The sequence below is a fragment of the Caretta caretta genome, chromosome 9 (assembly GCF_965140235.1).
Source record: "Caretta caretta isolate rCarCar2 chromosome 9, rCarCar1.hap1, whole genome shotgun sequence".
Taxonomy (NCBI): Eukaryota; Metazoa; Chordata; order Testudines; family Cheloniidae; genus Caretta; species Caretta caretta.
This window is the reverse complement of record NC_134214.1, coordinates 61,389,356-61,409,864: the sequence shown is the minus strand read 5'-3', so window position 1 is coordinate 61,409,864 and position 20,509 is coordinate 61,389,356. Positions and strand designations below refer to the sequence as shown.

The following is a 20,509-nucleotide window of genomic DNA, read 5'->3' as shown; positions in this document are numbered from 1 at the left end:
ACTAACTTTTTTTTTTTCCCTGACAAAATTACAAGTTTGGTAGATAAACGTAATACTGCTGATACTTAGATTTCTGTAAGGCATTTGACTTGCTACAGCATAACATTTTGATTAAAAACTAGAAAGATTAAAATTAACATGGCACACATTAAATGGATTAAAAACTGGCAGATACATGTCAAAATGTAATAGTGAACAGGGAATCATCAAGCGGGATGTGTTTCTAGTGGTGTCCTGCAGGGATCAGTTCTTTACCCCATGATATTTCACATTTTTATTAATGACCTGAAATAAACCAAAATCATCACTGATAAAGTTTGCAGATGACACAAAAATTGGGGGAGAGGTAAATTATTAACACAACAGAGAGATCTGGATCGCTTGGTAATCTGTGTGCAAGGAAACAACATGTATTTTAAAATGTCTAAATGTAAATGCATACACCTACGAACAAGGAATGTAGGACATACTTCTAGGTTAGGGTCTCCATCTTGCAGAGCAGTGACTCTGAAAAAGATTTGGGGGAGGTGGTGGATAATCTGCTGAACATGAGCTTCCAATGCGACTCTGTGGCCAAAAGAGCTAATGCGATTCTGGGATGCATAAACAGGGGAATCTCAAGTAGGAGTACAGAGGTTATTCTACTTTGTATTTGCCACTGATGTGACTTCTACCAGAATCCTGCAACAAGTTCTAGTGACCACAATTCAAGAGAGATGTTGATAAATTGGAGAGGGTTCAGAGAAGAGCCATGAGAATGATTAAAGGATTAGAAAGCATGCCTCTGAGTGACAGACTCAAGGAGCTCAATCTATTTATCTTAACAAAAAGAAGGTTAAGGAGTGACTTGATTATAGTCTATAAATACCTACATGGGGAACAAATATTTAATAGTAAACTCTTCAATCTAGCAGCGATAACACAATCCAATGGCTGGAAGTTGAAGCTCTATAAATTCAGACTGGAAATAAGGTGTACATTTTTAACAAAGAGGGTAATTAACCATTGGAACAACTTACCAAGAGCTATTGTGGATTCTCCATGAAGGACCATTTTTAAATCCAGACTGGATGTTTTTCTAGAAGATCTGCTCTAGGAATTATTTGGGGGCAGTTCTACGGCCTATAGCATACAGTACATCAGACTAGATGATCACAATGGTCCTTTCTGGCCTTAGAATCTATGAGGCTAGGGCCTCCCCTCCACATTGAACAACCCATCCCCCACAATGCCAGGGATCAAGAATTCAGGCCTGCCCTTGACTCTGTCTTGTCCTGGGAGTTGGAGCCCATTACAGAAGGAAGAAGCCATTGGCCAGACTGGCTAGTGAAACTGACACCTTGCTGGGCAAGTGCACTTCATGGCCTAATCTCCACTGGAGCACTCACATGCTGGGCCCCTGTGCTCCCCTCAGGCTTGAACTGGTTGCCTCCCATTCCAGCCCAACTCACGGAGTCAAGGAAGGGGAGGAGCAGTTACCGCCTCTCCTCCCCACCATGCACACCTTTTGAATGCCCCCAATTGTCCCCTGCTCATCCTCACACTCCCTCTTCCTGAGATAAATGCCCAAGACTTTCCCACTCTGGAAGTTCAGTCACTCCATGCCCTGCATGATCGCAGGGCTTGACATCCCTCCAGACCTCTCTCCCCACAAAGGAACAAGTCTTCCTGCACACCCCCAGGTCCTCAAGCCCCATGTGGAATGACCCTGAGTGACTGGCTTTCATGCACCTGGGACCTGCTGCTTTTGAGTTCTCCCTGCAAAGTAACAGCAGCAGCATGATACCTTAAACAGGCACCACGGCAGCTTCTCTCCCTGCACAGGCTCACCCAAGCCGATTGGCTAGTGTGGGCTGGACCAGGAAGATGCATCTCACAACAAGCTCTGCAAGTCAGCCACCTCAGATGCTCGTGACCAAGTTGCACAGCAGTGCTCCCTGCCCCCAGCTCCAAGGGCAGATCTAGGACTGTCAGCAAGAGTGTGATGCTGATCTCAGTAACTGATGTGGTCCCTACAGATGCCACATCCCAAACTAGGCAGTGCTTTCAGGATTAAAGCCAACAGCTGCTTTAAAGGGACAGCCCGCTAGGAAAGCGCAGCTCGGTTTGAGCATTTGGTCCCTGCAGAGTTACCTGCAATCTCCCAGATTCCTATAACACACAGGATTTCCAGTCAGTCTCTCTCTGCATTGGTTCCCTTTGTTTGTTCGTTCACTGAGGCTCCTTGGGAACCCATGAGTAGCCAGGGGCCCCATGGCTATGACAGTGAATCTCTCTGGCAAGGGATGGCTGTACCACAGTAGCAGTGGAGCAACCTTAAGCCTCATCAATTCCTCATGGTACTTTCCCCTTCTAACCACTCTGAGGGTGGCGAGCCAGCCAGGTCCCTCTGAAGCAGGCACTGCCTGAAGTGGATGAGGAGATATGGAGCAGTGTCATGGAAGCCCCAAATAGCTCACGAACCCCTGAAGGTAAATGCTGAGCTGAAAGGATCCCCCATGAGAAGGACCTCTGATGGATATTAAATTGCCCAACATGGCCCCTAAAACCCTGTAGAAGGGTGCAGAGCCTTCTACCAACTACCATCTCCTCCTGCTGGACCCTCAGGGGCAGATAAGTAGCAGAGCATGATCAATGAAAGACTGCCAACCGCAGCAGCCCGGACATGTGATGTGTCTGCACAGCCAGAAGATCACTGACCCTGACCCGGTCCTGTCTGTGAACTATTCCCAGGCCAGAAACTAGAATGATAGGGATCCAGGCCTGGAGGACTCCAGATTAATCCAGAGCTGTCTTGTCAAAGTCATAGAGTGTAAGGCCAGAAAGGATCACCTAGTCTGACCTCCTGTATATAACAAGCCACCAACACCACCCAGCACTCACACACTGAACCCAACAACTGAGATGAGACCAAAGTATCTCAGTCCACAGGAGACTAGACTTATGTGCTACAGGTAGAGAACAAGGCACACTGTATCTGAGGCCTCTGCTATGGCAGGGAGATGATTAAGTGAGAGATACCCAGATAATCTAGGCAAGTGACCCGCACCCACACACACTGCAGAGGAAGGCAAAACCCCCCAAAGTCACTGCCAATCTGACCTGGTGGAAAACTCCTTCGCAGCCACCTATGGCAATCAGCTAGACCAGGGGTAAGCAAACTTTTTGGCTTGAGGGCCACATAGGGGTGCAAAACGGTATAGAGGGCCAGGTAGGGAAGGCTGTGCCTCCGCAAACAGCCTAGCCCCGGCCCCCTATCTGCTCCCCATCCAACCCCCACTGCTCCTTGTCCCCTGACCGCTCCCTCCCAGGGTCCCCTGCCCCAAACTGCCCCCCGGGACCCACCCCCATCCAACGCCCCCTGCTCCCTGTCCCCTGACTGACCGCCGGCCCCTATTCACCCCCCTGCCGACAGGCCCCCCAGGACTCCCACGCCCTATCTAACACCCCCGAACGCCCCAGAACCTCCGCCCCGTCCAACCGTCCTCTACTCCCTGTCCCCTGACTGCCCCCCAGGATCCCCCACCCCTAACCGCTCCCTGTCCCCTGACTGACCCCTGAGACTCCGTACCAAACCCCCGCACTGCCGCTCGTGTGTCGCCGCCACCCCCTTACCATGCCACTCAAAGTGGCAGGAGCATGCAGTTCTGCTGCCCACGCGGCGGCAGCATGGCTGGGGGGGAGGGGGGAATAGAAGGGGAGGGGCTGGGGACTAGCTTCCCCGGCTAGGAGCTCAGGGCCAGGCAGGAGGGTCCTGCGAGCCAGATGTCGCCCGCAGGCCATAGTTTGCCCACCTCTGAGCTAGACCCTGAGCATGTGAGCAAGAACCATCCAGCCAAGCACCTGGGAGAGAGAGAATGCTCAGTGCCACCTCAGAGCACTGGCCCACCCCATCCTATGTCCCATCTCCAGCCGAGGCCATCCCTGATGTTTTAGAGGAAAGAGATTTTAAAAAAACAGATAGAATACATGGGCGGGGAAGAGGGAGAATCCCTTCCTGACCCTTGCAGATGGCGGTCTGAAGCCCTGAAGCATGAACTTTTAGAAACATAAAATAATCTAGAAGAGACCCTCCGCCCCTGGGGCTACCAAGCCCATCCCCCACTATCAAAAGCAACCCCATCATACAATCAGACTCAGAAATTTTGTCCCACTCTCTCTCAAAACTGATTAAGTTGTTTGCCTTCACAACTTGTACTAGAAGGCTGTTCCTGAACCTCACTACTCGGATGGTTAGAAACCTTCTTCTAACTTCCAGCCCAAAATTTGTTCATGGCCAGTTTATACTCATTTGTTCTTGTGCCAACAGCATCCTTTATCTCAAAGAGCTCTTCTCCAACCCTGGTATTTACCTTCCTGATGTATTTACAGAGAGCAAACAGATCCCCCTTTCAGTCTTCTCAGGGCTAAGCTAAATAAGCCAAGCTCTTCCCATCTCCTCTTGTAAGATAGGCCCTCCATTCTCCTGGTCTTTTCTGCACCTGTTCCAGGCATGGGTGACTGGAATTGTACACAGAATTTCAATGGCATTAATACTTCCCAGCCTCCACTAGAAATGCCTTGCCTGATACATCCTAGGATCACATTAACCTTTTTTACAGCTGCATCACATTGGTGGCTCATAGTCATCTTGACGACCCAGTCATCCAAGTCTCTCTCCATCTCTGCCCTTTCCAACTGATGAGCCCCAGCTTGTAGCAGAAATTCTTATTATTAGACCCTAAGTGCATTGAACTTCATCCCATTTCTGTCACTCCAGTCTTCAAGTTTATTCAGATCTTCCTGTATAATGTTCTGATCTTCCTCTGTACTGACGATGCCTCCCACCTTTGTATCATTGGCAAACTACATTAGCACACTCCTGCTTTTTGTGCCAAGCTCGTTAATAAAAACATTGACTAAGACGGTCCCAAGGCCAATCCATGAGGCGCTCCACTAGTAACCTCCATCCTGTCCGATAATTCACCTTTCACAACAACCTGTTGCCTTCTTCCATTTAGTCAGTTCCTTATCCACCTTACAATGCTTGTACTGATCCCCATTCTCCATAATTTATTTAATAATTTCCCATGTGGTACTGTGCCAAATGATTTACTGAAGCACAAGTATATTAGATCTGCTGCACTTCCCTTCTCTAAAAGAATCAGTTATTGTCTCAAAGAAGGAAGTCAGGTTACCCTGGCATGATCTACCTTTGGTAAATCTATGTTGCATCACATCCAACTCTACCATTTAACTCCATGAATGTAATTATCCTTTCCTTCACAATTTGTTCTAAAGCCTTGCAAGACTAACGAGTATGTTATTGCCCAGTTCACTTTCCCCTGTTTCTTAAATAGGGGTACATTGTTAGCTATTCTCCAGTCATATGGTACTACCCCTGAATAGACTAGTGAGGTCATTAATGTCTAGTGATGGCTTCTTGAGTGAGGGCCTGGTCTCATTACCATCAAACTCACTTTAATTGCAAGAAGGCGCTAGCAGCTGGTCTAACAAAGTGTTCCAGCTAGGTATTAGCAGTTGGTGCTATTTGGAAACTGTCTGCCAGTTGCTTTGAGAGAAGACAGTTACAGCACTGCTTTGTGATAGTGGTCTCTAACACTGCATTGGAACTCAAACAGGACAAAAGCAAGCCTGCAATCAGCATGTGAGTGAAGATCTGGTGGTCTCATGGCCTGCCAGATGTAGCAATAAATGTACACATGCTTGGGATGCTGGAAAATCCAGCTATCAGCAGTAGTCCAGCTCTGGTGATGGCAAGAGAACACTTGGCACTTCTGTCATTCCCAGGCACAGGCTTCAGTAACTTACACTTATGGGGAGTACACAAAAATCCTGAGAAATTCCATCAACTGCACTGTGTTGGGTGAAGGTCCAAGTTGCACTCATAAACACTCTGAAGTCAGGGAAGGCCAAAGTTCGCACTGAGCCCACCTCAGTCACTGCTCAGCTTTCAAGGCTGTCAGAACAGCTGTATGATATACTATTTTTTCAATAATGCAGTATGTGCATGTCTTTAAGCCTCTATCATAATGCCTTATTACATGAGGGCTGGCATCCTCTGACTTCTGGCTGCTAACTGTCTAGCCTTAATGAGCCCTGTGTTTTCTGATGGAATTTCCTAGGTCTATAAAAAGGAAGAAAGGATGCTCCCATGAACCTTGCGAAATCCACTGTGGGAGCTCATTCTCCTGCAGCCCTTAAGAACTATCCTTACAAGATAGGCAGGGACCGAGGAGGCCCAGTTCTCCTCTTGTTCCAAAGAGGAAAGTCAGTCTGGAATTCACTGGGTTCCTCCTCAGTAAACCTACTCCAGGTGGTATTTTGAAGCTGCACAGGGACATATCCAGGAAGGTCTCAGGCCCAGTCTTTGGTACAAGTTGCTGGCCTAACACACAGACTTGATTTGAGGTGGGGAAATCAGTGGCAGCTAGAAGGAAGGCCAAACCAGGCACCATTCAGCTTCTATCTTATTTTGAAATAAAGCATCCAATGCAGAAGTCTTCCTGAACTGTGCTCTCTTTGTCAGATATAGGGTTATGTGCATAAAAACTGTGTGTCAAATTATTTGCAGCACATAATGACCTATGTGCCTACCACAACATGTGGTGAAAAGACTTCAATGTAAGCTCTTTGGGACTTGTCATGTTGTGTTCTTGTGTAACAGCTAGCACATAAGGGCAGTCTCTGGGCAAGAGCAAACAATGTAGATGCCAAAAACTTCACCAGCTGAATTGTACTGGTTGCTCCTTCACAGCTGCCAGAGACCTCCCTCCTCCAAATGTAGTGTGATGTCCAAGTGCCACATTCACAACAGCTGCGGTCCTCCACAGCGAAGTATAGTCATACATTGCATATACAAACAATACATGTACTGGGCTGTACTGTGTCCATGTGGATGTGAGAAACTCTGCCTGGACTGGACAAGCAGGGTGGGAATGCGGACCAGGTACCAAAGGAAAGCTGGGGTGGTGCCCCTCCCAGTTTTTGTTATGATGCATCAAGAAAAGCTGAAGTGTCCATTGCCGCCCACCGGAGTTTTTATTTCTACTTCATTTTAAGCATGAGAAATTCAGATCCTGTCTAGACTGATGGGCTGAAGAACTAGTGCAATGGTGAAATCACAAGAGTCAAGAGAGTAAAAGCTGAGCAATTAAGGGAAAGGAGTTTTTACATCTTGTAACAAGGATTGTACTATAACTAAATCAGTTTAGAAACTGGTTTAGTTTAACTGGTGCCAAGCCCCTCATGTGGGCACTAAGCTAAAGTCACTTTCAGGCCTCTCAAATCTATTTCAGAGCATCTATACTTGGGGGCTGCACCACTCAACTACGTCAGGGCCTAACTAATTTAATTAAACAGTACAATGTGTGTGTGTAAAGAAGGCTTAAGGCAAAAAACTAGTGAAAAAACCTTCACGTTCCAGCCCTTCCTTTATAAGTCAAAGAAACAAAAACAATGCAGCAGGATAAACCCAATTTTTTAAACACTCTTTTGCATGGTCACTGCCAGTTAAAGCATGCAAGAAAAACGAGGGGCGATTGTTATGAAGATCTGCATTGTTTTATTTTGGCATCACGACTGGGTGAAGCTCAGAATATGGCAGTCTGAGGAAATACCACCACTTATTTCCACCTCCTCTCTGTCCTCTGCAAACTGGCACTGGACACATTTCCCTGTCAAAATTACTTACACTGGAGCCTTTCAGTTTTTGCAATTGAACGTTAAACACTAAACACTGCCACTTGAAATGTCTGTCTGCTATAACAGTAACCCACTTAGTGATGAGCAATGCTAAGGGCTTTTGAGTTTCTGGCTATCAATCCTATCCATGAGCACATGTCCATTTAGACAGTAGGAATATGTAAATGGGGAAACATTCACATTTTTCCAGTATGCAGGGACCGAAAGAGGAGTGATCATTTTTATGTTGCCTTTTTGTTTGTTTGTTTTTTGCAGTTTAAGCAAAATATTATAGTCCTATCAATAGCAGTCCTTTTCACATCAAAAGAAAAGTCCTTTTCACATCAAAAGCTAAGGTTTGCAAGTCAAGGTGCATGCCATGAACTCAGTCAGGAAAATCCACCTATTGACACATCACCGTACTCCAGAATCTCAGCTGAAGAATATTTCTAAGAGTGCATTTATGCTAGAACATAAAAACGGCCATACTTGGTCTGACCAATGCTCCATAGAACCAAGTATCCTATCCCTGACAGTGGCTAATGCCAGATGCTTCAGAGGAAATGAACAGAACAGGACAATTGAGTGATCCACCACCTGTTGTCCAGTCCCACCTTCTAGCAGTTGGAGGTTTAGAGACACCCGGAGCATGGGGTTGGGTTCGTAACTATCCGGCTAATAGCCATTGATGGACCTATCCTCTATGAACTCATCTAATTCTTTTTGAAACCAGTTATAGGTTTGGCCTTCACAACATCCCATGGCAATGAGTTCCACAGGTTAACTATGCATTACATTTTAATCCTGCTGCTTATTCATTTCATTGGGTGAGCCCTAGATTCTTGTGTGATGTGAAGAGGTAAATAACACTCTTATTCACTTTCTCCATAGCATTCATGATTGTATAGACCTTTATCAAATCCCCCCCACCCCAGTCATCTCTTTTCCAAGCTGAACAATTCCAGTCTTTTTATTCTCTCCACCTATGGAAGCTGTTCCATACCCCAATCATTTTTGTTGCCTTCTCTATATCTTTTCCAATTCTAATGTGTCTTTTTTGAGATGGGGCAACCACATCTGCATGCAATATTCAAGATGTGGGTGTACGATGGCCTTATATAGTGGCATTATGATATTTTCTGTTTTATTATCTAAACCTTTCCTAATAGTTCCTGACCCCGTTAGCTTTTCTGACTGCCGCTGCACATTGAGCGGATGTTTTCAGAGAACTACCCACAGTGACTCTTTCTTGAGTGGTAACAGCTAATTTGGACCCCATCATTTTATATGTATAGTTGGGATTGTGTTTTCCAATGTGCATTACTTTGCACTTATCAACATTGAACTTCATCTGCCATTTTGTTTCCCAGTCACCCAGTTTTGTGAGACTCCCATGTAACTCTTCACTCTCAACTTTGGTCTTAACTATCTTGAGTAATTTTGTATTGTCTGCAAATTTTGATACCTCACTGTTCACCTCCTTTTTACAGATCATTTCTGAATACATTGAGCAGCACAGGTCCCAGTACAGATCCTTGAGGGAGCCTGCTACTTCCATTTCTCCATTGTGAAAACTGACCATTTATTCCTACCCTTTGTTTCCTATCTTTTCTTTCTCCTGGATCAGTAACTGCTTAAAAGGAGTACTTGTGACACCTTAGAGACTACCAAATTTATTAGAGCATAAGCTTTTGTGAGCTACAGCTCACTTCTAGTCTCTAAGGTGCCACAGGTACTCCTTTTCTTTTTGCGGATACAGACTAACACGGCTGCTACTCTGAAACCTGATCCAGGAGAGAATCTTCCCTTTTATTCCATGATTGCTTAGTTTGTTTAAGAGCCTTTGGTGAGGGACCTTGTCAAAGACTTTCTGAAAGTCCAAGGGCACTGTATCCATGGGATCATACTTGTCCACATGCTTGTTGACTTCCTCAAAGAATTTTAATAGATTAGTGAGGCGTGACTTCCCTTTCCAAAAGCCTTGTTGACTCTTCCCCAGCATCTCGTGTTCATCTATGGGTTTGATCATTCTGTTCCTTACTATAGTTTCAACCACTTTTACAGGCTAGTAAGACTACCTTTAGTACCAGGCATTGCCAGGATTGCCTCTGGATCCTTTTTTAAAAAATCAGCATTGCATTAGTTACCCTCCTGTCATCTGGCACAAAGGCTGATTTAAGCCATAAATTACATACCACAGCTAGTAGTTCTGCGATTTCGTATTTGAGTTCTTTCACAACTCTTGGATGAATACCATCTGGTCCTGGTAACTTATTTCTGTTTATCAGTTTGTTCCAAAACCTCCTCTACTGACACCTCAATCTGGGACAGTTCCTTAGATTTATCACCTAAAAAGAATGTTTCATGCGTAGGGGTCTCCCGCATATCCTCTTCAGTGAAGACCGATGCAAAGAATTCATTTAGCTTCTGAACAACAGCCTTGTCTTCCTTGAGTGCTCTTTTAGCACCCCGACCATCCAGCGGCCCCACTGTTTGGCAGGCTTCCTCCTTTTGATGTACTTAATTTATTTATTGCTATGAGTTTGTGTGTCCTTAGCTGGTTGCTCTCTGAAGTCTTTCTTGGCCTGCTTTATTATACTTTTACACTTGATTGCAAGAGTTTATGCTCCTTTCCATTTCCTTCAGTAGGATCTGACTTCCAGTTTTTAAAGGATGTCTTTTTGCCTCTAACTGCCTCTTTTACTCTGCTGTTTAGCCGTGGAAGCTGGAGGTGCAATACCCAGCTTGTGTAGATGAATACGCACTAGCTCTTATTGAGGTAGTGAGTTAAAAATAGCAGAGTAGCCACGGTGGCAGGGGCGGCTGCTCAGGCTAGCACCCCAGAGTACAATCCCATACACCCTAAGTACGTATTCAGGTGGTTAGCCTAAGCTGCTAGAGCTATACTGTTAGCACGTTTATCTACCCAAGCTGGGAACTACACTTCCAGCTGTAGCATGGATGTGCACTTAGCAGTTGGAATGGTTCGTTCATCCGAAGGGGAAATTAGCACTGAAGCCCAACATAATGGTAGTGTTCATATTAACGCACTTACTACTGAGCGTTTTAACTGCAAAAAACAGTTACTTACTTTCTCGTAACTGTTGTTCTTCGAGATGTGTTGTTCACATCCATTCCACATTAGGTGTGCGTGCGCTGCGTGCACGAGCATCAGAAACTTTTTCCCTTAGCGGCTCCCGTCGGGCTGGCGGGGTCCCCCGAGTGGCACCACTGTCCCGTGCATATATACCCCTGCCGGCCCGACCCCCTCCAGTTCCTTCTTGCTGGCGACTCCGACAGAGGGGTAGGAGGGTGGGTGGTGGAATGGAAGTGAACAACACATCTCGAAGAACAACAGTTATGAGAAAGTGCTTGTTCACATCCATTCCACATTAGGTGAATTACAAGCTTATTTCTGGAGGAGGGTAGGAGTCACGGAACAACTGCTCAGAGGACTGCTCTGCCAACTGCTGCGTCCTCTCTGGCCTGCTGGTTGACTGCATAGTGGGTCATGAAGGTGTGCACCGAGGACCAGGTGGCTGGTCTACAGATCTCCTGGATCGGGACCTGTGACAGGAACGCCATGGAAGTCGCCTGCGCCCTGGTCGAGTGGGCTGTGATCATCGGGGCCAGAACACCTGCGAGCTCATAGCATGCCCGGATGCAGCAAGATGAAATCCGCTGCGCCGACACTAGGAGGCCTTTTATCCTCTTGGCTACAGCCACAAATAGCTACGTGGATTTGCGAAAGGGCTTGGAGAGCTCCAAATAGAACGCCAGCGCTCAACGCACATCCAGGGCTCCAGGCCCGGCAGCTGCAATGCGGCCTCCATCAACAGTTGCTTTAGGCAAAAGTCTCTTTCTTTCCTTGTCCTTGACTTAAACGCCTTGCAAATCTTACACCTTTCAATTTGATGTCCGTCTCCCAGGCTACGTAGACACGAGTCGTGGAATGTCACTAACTGGCATAGGTTTGTGGCACGTGGTGCAAGCCTTGAAGCCGTGGGCCCGGGGCAGGTGCTGGAGGCCTCCAAGCACCTAATGATTTAAGTGTCCACAGTCTGTATGTGGACTAACTGATAACAGCTACTCTAAAGGCTAAGGGACTGCTCTTCTATGGGGTGGGGGGGGAGGTTGTTCCAACGCCGCCATGGACGGTAAGAAGGAACTGGAGGGGGTCGGGCCGGCACGGGTATACATGCACAATGCAGTGGCGCCACTCGGGGGGCCCGCCAGGAGCCGCTAAAGGAAAAAGTTTCCAACGCTCGTGCATGCAGCGCGCGCACACCTAATGTGGAATGGATGTGAACAAGCACTCGAAGAAGAACTGTACTTATCCTACAGTTTGAAGCAATCTCCCGGGTGCCAAGTGGCCCAACTGTCCTCTCCTCAGCTGCCCCTGCATACGTATAGGGTGCAGCTACATGGTGTCAACACAAAAAATCCGTGGCATATTGAAAAGAATCCATGGCCCATGCAGGAGAATTCAGGTTCAGTTTGCCATGACAGATGCCTTGATTCTAAGAGAAGCATAGTTTCAGCCATAACTAGGGAGCCTTGACTGAGCCCTGTGTTAACACTTTTTGTGTTCAGAGTGCTTTACATACATCAGCTAAGCCTCAACCCCTCACCCACACAGTGAAGTGGGCACTGGCCCCATTTCACAGATGGAGAAAACAAAGATGAATACTCAAAATTACAGCTGCGCAAAATTTTTCAGAGAAATAGATTTGCCAAAAGCCTCAGTTTTGGTAGTCTCAAAACTCTCCCTGAATTTGACACAAATTCATTAAATAGTTTTGGCCAGAAATACTTTTCAGGTTAGATTCACAAACCGGTAAGTGTGGGTCTGTCCTCACCATGACTTGACATTTGTTTTTGATTTTTCAGGGTTGCCAACGAACTGAAACCCCCCACTTAATTGCCCCACTCAACTCAAGGCTCTGTTTACGCTAGGATGCTTCCCCCCATTGCTACAACTGGCACAGCTCAACTTGTGGGGGTGCTAGTGTAGACAGGGCATGGGGGTGTTTAAGTACTGTGTCGCTTAGACTTGAGCAGAGTCAGATGACATACATGATGATTAAAAAACCCAGCAGCAGAGGCGAGTCTCCACAAGCTGCTGCTGTTACTGCCACTCTTGGAGCTGAACAGAAGCAAGTGCAGCTATGGAGGGAAAAACGAAGACAGGTTTCCTAGTGTATGAAGAGCTCAGGTTCCTGAGTATGGCAAGCCAAGAGTAACTAATTCCTAGCAGAATGCATCTACCACTGCCATACTGTCCCACAGGGATATCCCTGCAGGTCTTCAACTGGCAATGTGCTTATGCCAGAAAGATTAAAGATTGATAGGCCTTGTGATTTTATCCTAGCTAATGTAACTGTAGATGTCACTCATATACATGCATTTACTCTAGCTATGAAATGTATCCATCTGTTTGCCTCAATGTCCTGCAGCAAAGAGTTCATCAGGGAACTCATATTGCATCCTAAGTAGTTCTTAAAAGCACTTCACTTCGAAAAAGATTATTTCTTAAGTATTTTGAAATGACACGTCTTTTAATCCAGTGACTCCTGTGCTTGTTTTATGGAAAAGGGTAAATAAGAATAACTTTAAATTTGTAAATGTATCCCAAAAGATCTCCACCCAATTCTTTACAACACTGAAACACACCCACCTCTGGGGCAGGAAGTCAGAGCTGTAAAAGTGTTCAGCAATACTAAACAAGAGTTTAGGACAGGAAGTTCACAAACAAATGAACTACTGAAACTGTTGCTCTCATCTGCATTTTTCATTCTTTTATAGGCCTCTGTCTGAGCTCCTTCCTAAACCACATAGCCTGGGGCGTTTTATTCTCTTCTTGAATGGAATTCCCCCCATGTCTCACAACTCTGCTCTTGTCTGGACCTTTCACACCTCTGTGCTATTCTCCACCCAAAAGTTCAGGATTTCTGACCTCTTATTTTTGTCTTTTTATTTGGGGTTTGTAAGGCTTGCGTCCTCCCTTCCATTCCTGAATGGAACAATGGTCCATATTCTATGCTTTTATGAGACAACTCTGTGCAGTGGGTAGTGCACCAAAATGAACCAAGAGACTTGAGTACTATTCCTGACTCTGTTACCGACTTGTTGTGTAACCTTGGGGAACTTGCAACCTCTCCATGCTGCCACCGCCCAACTATCACATAATGATAATGTTTGCAGTGGTGCTAAAGCTGTGTTGGTCCCAGGATATGAGCGACAAGGTGGGTGAGGTAATATCCGTTAATGGACCAACTTCTGTTGGAGAGAGAGAGAGAAGCTTTTGAGCTACACAAAGCTCTTCTTCTTCTGACCAGAGGAAGAGCTTTGTGTAAGTTCAAAAGCTTGTCTCTCTCACCAACAGAAGTTGGTCAGATCAGGATAATGACATTTCGCCCATCTTGGCAAAGTGCTTTGAGACCTACCAATGGAATATGCAAGGTACGTGCAAAGCATTAACATTCTCTATTGGGATTCTACAGAGCCTGTTACCTTGGTGAGCAACCGCCGAAGGCTCTCAAAAGCGCTCAAGCAGGCATCATCTGTTGCTCAGTATAGAGACAGCCCATGTACTCTGCATATTGCTCTTCCCCCTTCTGAGGGCAGCCTGGGGCCTACTTCCACTCTCAGCTAACCCTGAGGACTCATGTTCTCTGTTCCTGCTTCCACTTCTCAATATGCTCACTGGTTGCCCAAATTGGTCCCAAATTTGCTCTGCCCAGGATTTGCTATGCAAAGAGAAAGTAACACTCACCCACGTGAGACCGACACCTGGAGGTTATAGCAAGGAAGCAGGGGCTTGTCTGAGAACTCAAACATGAAGCTGTCTGATTCTTGCTCCTCTTCCTCCTGATCAGAGCTTCCTGGAGGGTTGAGCAGAAGGTCGCACCCAATCCCATCCTTCCCCTCTGAAACAAGCAAAATTAGGTGTTGGCATCTCCCATACTTTCACTCTTGCGGTGCACAGTGTTTCCCTAGGAACTGGGGAGGAGATGGAGGGAGGGACAGAAACTGTTCTTGCACCAAGAGTGAAGCTCAGAGTCCCTGGGCAGGAATCTGGGCTTGGTATCTTACTGCATATTTCTGCTCCCAGCCCACTCGGGACACTATAGGTGGTGTTCCAGGTCTCCAAAGAAGGGGTTTCACCTGCTAGATTGTGATCTGTGTCACAAAGGTACCATCAGAGAAATGAAACCTGCACTGCTGGCTGCAAACGCTGCTGGAGGAATCCCCGTACACAGCTGCCCACTGCCCTGAACAGCCACTGCTAGAAGCCAGGCTTCAATCGGACGTATTTTTACTTTAGTGCCCATGTATGTGCATCACAAGCCACCAGATCAATCTGACATGACTGAGAAGCCAGTCTAGGGGAAGTACAGGGTACATGTGGCTCAGAACTGCAGGTCAGGATTGAGGGTTACTAGCAAAGGGGCATGTTGAGGAAATTGGCACGTCTGCCCAAACTGCCCAGCTCTACCCAGTGCCACTAACGTCTCACCTGCACGAGTACAAAATACCACAACAAATTCAGAAACAAAACCCAGTCGAGTCTCACACTTCCCATCCACCCCAGCATCTCCCACTGGAAGGGCTCAGCCCCAGAGATTGTCCAGCAATTCCCTGCCCTGCTCTGAATCAAATGGCAGACTTGGGAGTACCAGCTGAGTCCCTCCTAGGGCTCCTGCTCTCGTCCCTCCCTGCAATGCTGACTCAGGACTGTTCAATCGATAACATCTTTCCTGAGCCCATGCCCTCCAGCCGCTAATAGACCAGTGCCACCAGATTCTGCCTAAGCCTCTGGCCCAATCCCATGGCTCAAGCTGGAGCACTGCAGTGGGCTGTGTGCACCAGACAGCTAGTTACTCAGCAGGTCAAGTTGTGGTGGTGACTCTGTCCTGTGGCTCATGAAAAGCTGGGAAAAGTTACTGTCCTTACAGTAACTGTGACTCTTTGGGATGTTTTACCTCCACAGATCCCATTCTGGGCCCTATGCACATGAGATATAGCTCTTTTTGCCAGCAGTATTTGTTGGGGCCACTCATGCCCCTGCATGTCCTCAAGCCCCTCACCTGAGGACATAAAGGGCTCAGTGGCCCCAACCTCCACTCTGTTCTTTCACCAATACAGAAATCCCAAGGCAAAGAGACTCCACAGTCAGGGGAAGGGAGCGTGGATGGTGGGATCTGTGTAGACAAAGGATCCCAAAGAAATCCAGTTACTGTAAGGTAAGTAACCATTCTTTCTTCTTTGAGTATTTGCCCACACTGATCCCACTTTAGGTGTCTGGCAGATGGGTGCCAGGAGTCCTATTTGAATAAGATCTGTAAGAATGCCCTGCCAAACTGTGTATCAGATCTAAAGGCTGACACTAAAGAATAGCCGCTTATAAAGGAACGTATGGACATCCAAGGAGCTGCTCTACAGATTTTGAGTACAGAGATGCCTCTTAAAGGGGCTGAGGAGGTTGCCTGAACTCTTTATTCAGTTCACTAGAAATTCTAATACAGTCTGACATCCATTTTGAGAGAGTGTGTGTCAGAACAGCCAGTCCTCTGGACTTAATCACCAGAAGACAAATTGCCTGGGTGTTCTGTGCGATGGTTTTGTCTTCTTGAGGTAATATAAGATAGCACTTAAAACTCTGAAGCATCTGCAGGGGATGAGTGAGGTCTTGGAAAGAACACTCGTAAGAGAATAAACTGATTAAAGTGAAAGACCGAGAACATTTGAGGCAGAAATTTAGACTGAGAATGGGGAGTAACTGTCCGTATGGAAGGTGGTCCTACCATCAGAGCTTGGATTGTCTCGGTTTGCGAGTAGAGCACCAATCTAAGAATGCTGTCGTAATAGACAAAACACAAAGAACAGAACGATGTAGGTTGAAACGGAGGCTCTGAGATAGGGGGACTACATGTATGTCTAAGGGGGAAGGGGGGAATCCTTAACAGACAGAACAGCCCCTACCAAAATTTGGTTACTGGAGAACCAGGGGGAGGGGGGGCTGGGGAAATGCATCCCTGTAGTATTGGAGATATTGCTGCTAAGTGAACTTAACAGAACTTCAGGAGAATCCTGAAAGCTTCAATGACAGACAGGTAATCTAGGAGGAGAGGAACAGACACACCCACAGGAGAAAAGTTAGGGTGGAAAGCCCATACTGAAAACGTTTCCATTTGGCCCCATAAGCCTTGAAGGATTTTGGCTCTGAATGAGAATGTTCTGTACCTCTGCTGAGCAACATCTATCTTCAAGCTCAGGCAGAGAGCCTCCAATCCAGTAGATGTAGAGACATTGGATCTGGGTTTAGAATCAGATCTCAGTTCTGGGATATGATGTTTAGAGTGACTGGTAGCTTGAATTGCGGTTGAATCAATAGATGTACCATATTTGAGTACAAAAATTGTCATGCCCATGCCAGGGCTATAAGATGGCTTGAGCCCTGTCTAGTTTTATTTCCCTAAGAACACTGTGGATCAGAGGGATCGCGGGAAAAACCCTTAGAGCAGAGTCCTGTCCCAATGAATCAGAAATGCATCTGAGAGGGAGCCCGGACTTCTTCCTCCCCTGGAGCAAAGCATGGGACATTTGTTGTTTAGACTGGTTGGAAACAGATCTATGGTGGGAAGGGCCCACTTCTGAAAAGTTCTCAATAAAACTGAGTTTTTGAGGGAACATTCATAGGAAAAGAGCATTTTCTACTGAGAACATCCATTGCATTATTTTAGAATTCAGATAAGAGTAAGGCTATGAGATGGACATGAATCAGAGATAGAAATGCTCTGCAAACTGGACAAGCTGCCTCAAGTTCTAGTATGTTTATGTGTAGTTAGGATTCTGTAGGTGGACCATAAATCTTGGGTTAGCAGATGAGTTAGCTGTGCTCTCCCCAGTCCTGTTTGGGGACATCTGTCACCAGACTGTCTGTGGGACTTCGAGATGCAAACATCAATCCCTAACAGCCATTCTGGGGAATTCTACGAGATTAGTGATGAAAACATGCTCTCACAAGAGGGGTCCTTGAAAAAGGATGGTTTGGAGGGCGGGGAGTAGGCACAGATTGGAATTGTATCTCATAGCCCTTCTGGATGACTCAGACCCAGCAGTCTAGTAATTGCAGCCAATGCATCAGAGAGGCAAATGTCAAATGGAGGGAAGAAATGCTCGATTTGGTTCAGGCATTCAACTGTGGCATCAAACTTGCTGCCTCGGGCCTGATGTGTTGTGAGATACTACAGCAGAACCCCTTTGCTTCTGATAATAAGGCCTCTTCTTAAAGGTTTCTGATGGTTCCCGCTGTTAAAAATAAGAGGAAGGAGGCATCTATCTCACTTGGTGCTGTGGTTTGAATGGTTTCCTCCTTTGGGCTGGGGTGTAAAGGTCTAGGGAATGAAGCATCAGTTTGGAATCTTTCAATGCGTGCAATGCTTCATGTGCTTTAGAATTAAAGAGGCCATGAGCATCAAAGGGTAAATCCTTTATTGGGCTGTCTGGAGCCCAGACACTGTACACATGGTGTCTGCAGTTACCATTGAACTTGTGGCAGTGTTGGAGGCATCAAATGCAGCTTGAAGAACCACTGTTGCAAGGACCCACTAAATACAGGAACTTAAAGTTCAACCCTAGAATCCTGTGGAACTTTACACAAGAACTGGCAGACGCTCCCTCTGGAGACAATCATACTTGGGGTAGCAAAACCTGGCATTTTGCAATACTGGCTTGAAGGCTAAGCAAGGAATAGACCTTCCTCTCAAATAGGTCCAACTTCTTTGGTTCTTTGTCTCCAAGAGTAAATCTTGGCTGACTGTGCATAGGCAGCAGCCAATGAACCTGAAACCAGGTGAGTATAAAGTTCTCAGAGCCTTTACTTGGAAAATGAAAGCAACAGCCTGCTCTTTTGGAGGTAGCTGAGATGGAGGCCAGGGTCTGCCATTCTTTGATCGAGAATGCCTCCATTAATGGGTATCACCAAACAGCCCTCATAAACAGTGTGCAATAGAATCAAACATTCTATGTGACTGTTCTTGCACCACCTGCTAGGAATTTTTAAGGTGTCAGCGATCCTCTTCAGAAGGTTCTGCAAGGCCTTTAAGTCCTTGACAGTGGAAGGCACCTAAGGATTAATAACTTCATAAGGAAATGAAGAAATAGCTAATGGAACCAAAGTGTCATCATAGCAATCCATGTTGTCATCCTCTTGGATGCCTTGGGAATTCTCAGGAATTCTTGATCCAGGTGTTGAGAAGCACTTTGTGGGGTGGATGAGATGGTTGTGATACAGATAAATATCCTAAGGTGGATCTAACTAGAGGAGCTTTAGAAGAATATGGAGTGAACGGAGCTGTTGTCTCCAAGGAGGACATATGGCCAGGATTGCATCCCATATGGATATGGCATGTGGGTCCAAGAGGGAGGGATCCAACAATTCTGAGATCTTCCTGAACTGTCTTGTATGATGAGAAGAAGAACAACATCTTGAAACCCTTTTCTCAGGGACCCCTTCACAAGTTGACTGAGGAGAAAAGGAGGCAGTGCTAGGCAATGGACTTCTGTTATAGATTGAAAATGATGATGAGGCAGAAGAATACACTCTTCTGAAAGAGGTGCTGATCTTTGTGGAGTTGAGGAAAATTGTGGAGAACCTGATACTATGTGATGCCATATTGAAACTGAAACCGAAGATATTGGGTGCAGTGAAATCTTCATTATTGGGACTCTTGGCTCCAGTATCAATGAGAGATTTATTGACAAGGGAGAAACATCAAGTAGAGGATATACCAGCTCAGGTCTCCAGATATGCCTAAAACAGCTGACTTCAAGATCTGCGATACTGATTGCATAGATACTGGAGCAGAAATGGTCACCAATGCTGGTCTTTCGTCACTGCACAGTGCTGGAACAACTTGAGTGACACAGAAGATGACACCCAAGATAGACGAAGTGGTGGTAGCTGATGTGGAATGGTGCTGAATTGGTACCATAGTTGTTGTAGCCAGCAGATCAGGATTTAGAAGACAGAGCCTGCACTGAGTCAGATGAGGGCTATGTTTTCACTCCGTTTTTAAACTAGTATTGGGGATGGTGATAAGTGCCAGGACAGTTTCAGAGAAGCTTTTTTTCCCTGTCATGGGCAGCAGGAGCCAGACTCACCTGAGGGGATCTGTGCTGGAGTATCAGCAGCCTTTGACAAATACCCGGTCTTTTTGACCACAAAGAGACTTGAGATCTGGGAGCAACCTCACAAATAGCTGAAGCACTGATTTAATGCGGTCATGGAGTGGTAGGGGCTCCTTTCTGCCAAAGGATCTCTGAATCAGACCCTCCCTTCATGGAGTAATCTAACAAAAATAATTTTAAATGTGCATCTCTAGCCTTTGGAATTTGTGCCAAAAAAGATACAAAAATTGAACACTAGACATTTAAAATACCCATCATTTAAAAGAATGTCTGCCTTGCAGGCTGGGCATGACTTAAAGCCTAGAGACTTAGCCTCTGCAATACCTTGGAAGACTCTCTGAAGGAATAAAAAGGTTTTCTCTTCTTTATTTTGCCAATGGACTACCAAGACATTAACTATAAAAACATCATCTGCACTTAGAGTAACAAAGAAGTTATAGCTACAGGGTAGTGAAACACACTGAGGCAGTTCTACCTTGCTGCCATGGGCAGCAGGAAGAGAGAGAGTGGTGGCTGGAGCCCCTTGTCCTTTATGCCTTTGGAGGAGGAGCTCAAGAGCATGCGGGGTACCTGCATAGCTCCAACTAACACTGGGCAAAAGAAGCTAACCTCATGCTTGTACGGTACGTGT

At 46.2% G+C, this 20,509-nt stretch overlaps 1 protein-coding gene across 2 annotated transcripts in view; it reads right to left on the bottom strand.

Moving 5' to 3' along the window:
* The window catches only part of BCORL1 (BCL6 corepressor like 1), a 46,843-nt gene that overhangs the window by 3,011 nt on the left and 23,323 nt on the right, over positions 1-20,509 (bottom strand). For both annotated transcript variants that reach the window (XM_048864207.2, XM_048864206.2), the window contains one exon: positions 14,459-14,612. In XM_048864207.2, coding sequence (XP_048720164.2) covers positions 14,459-14,612 — 154 coding nt within the window. The remainder of the gene's footprint in view (positions 1-14,458; positions 14,613-20,509) is intronic.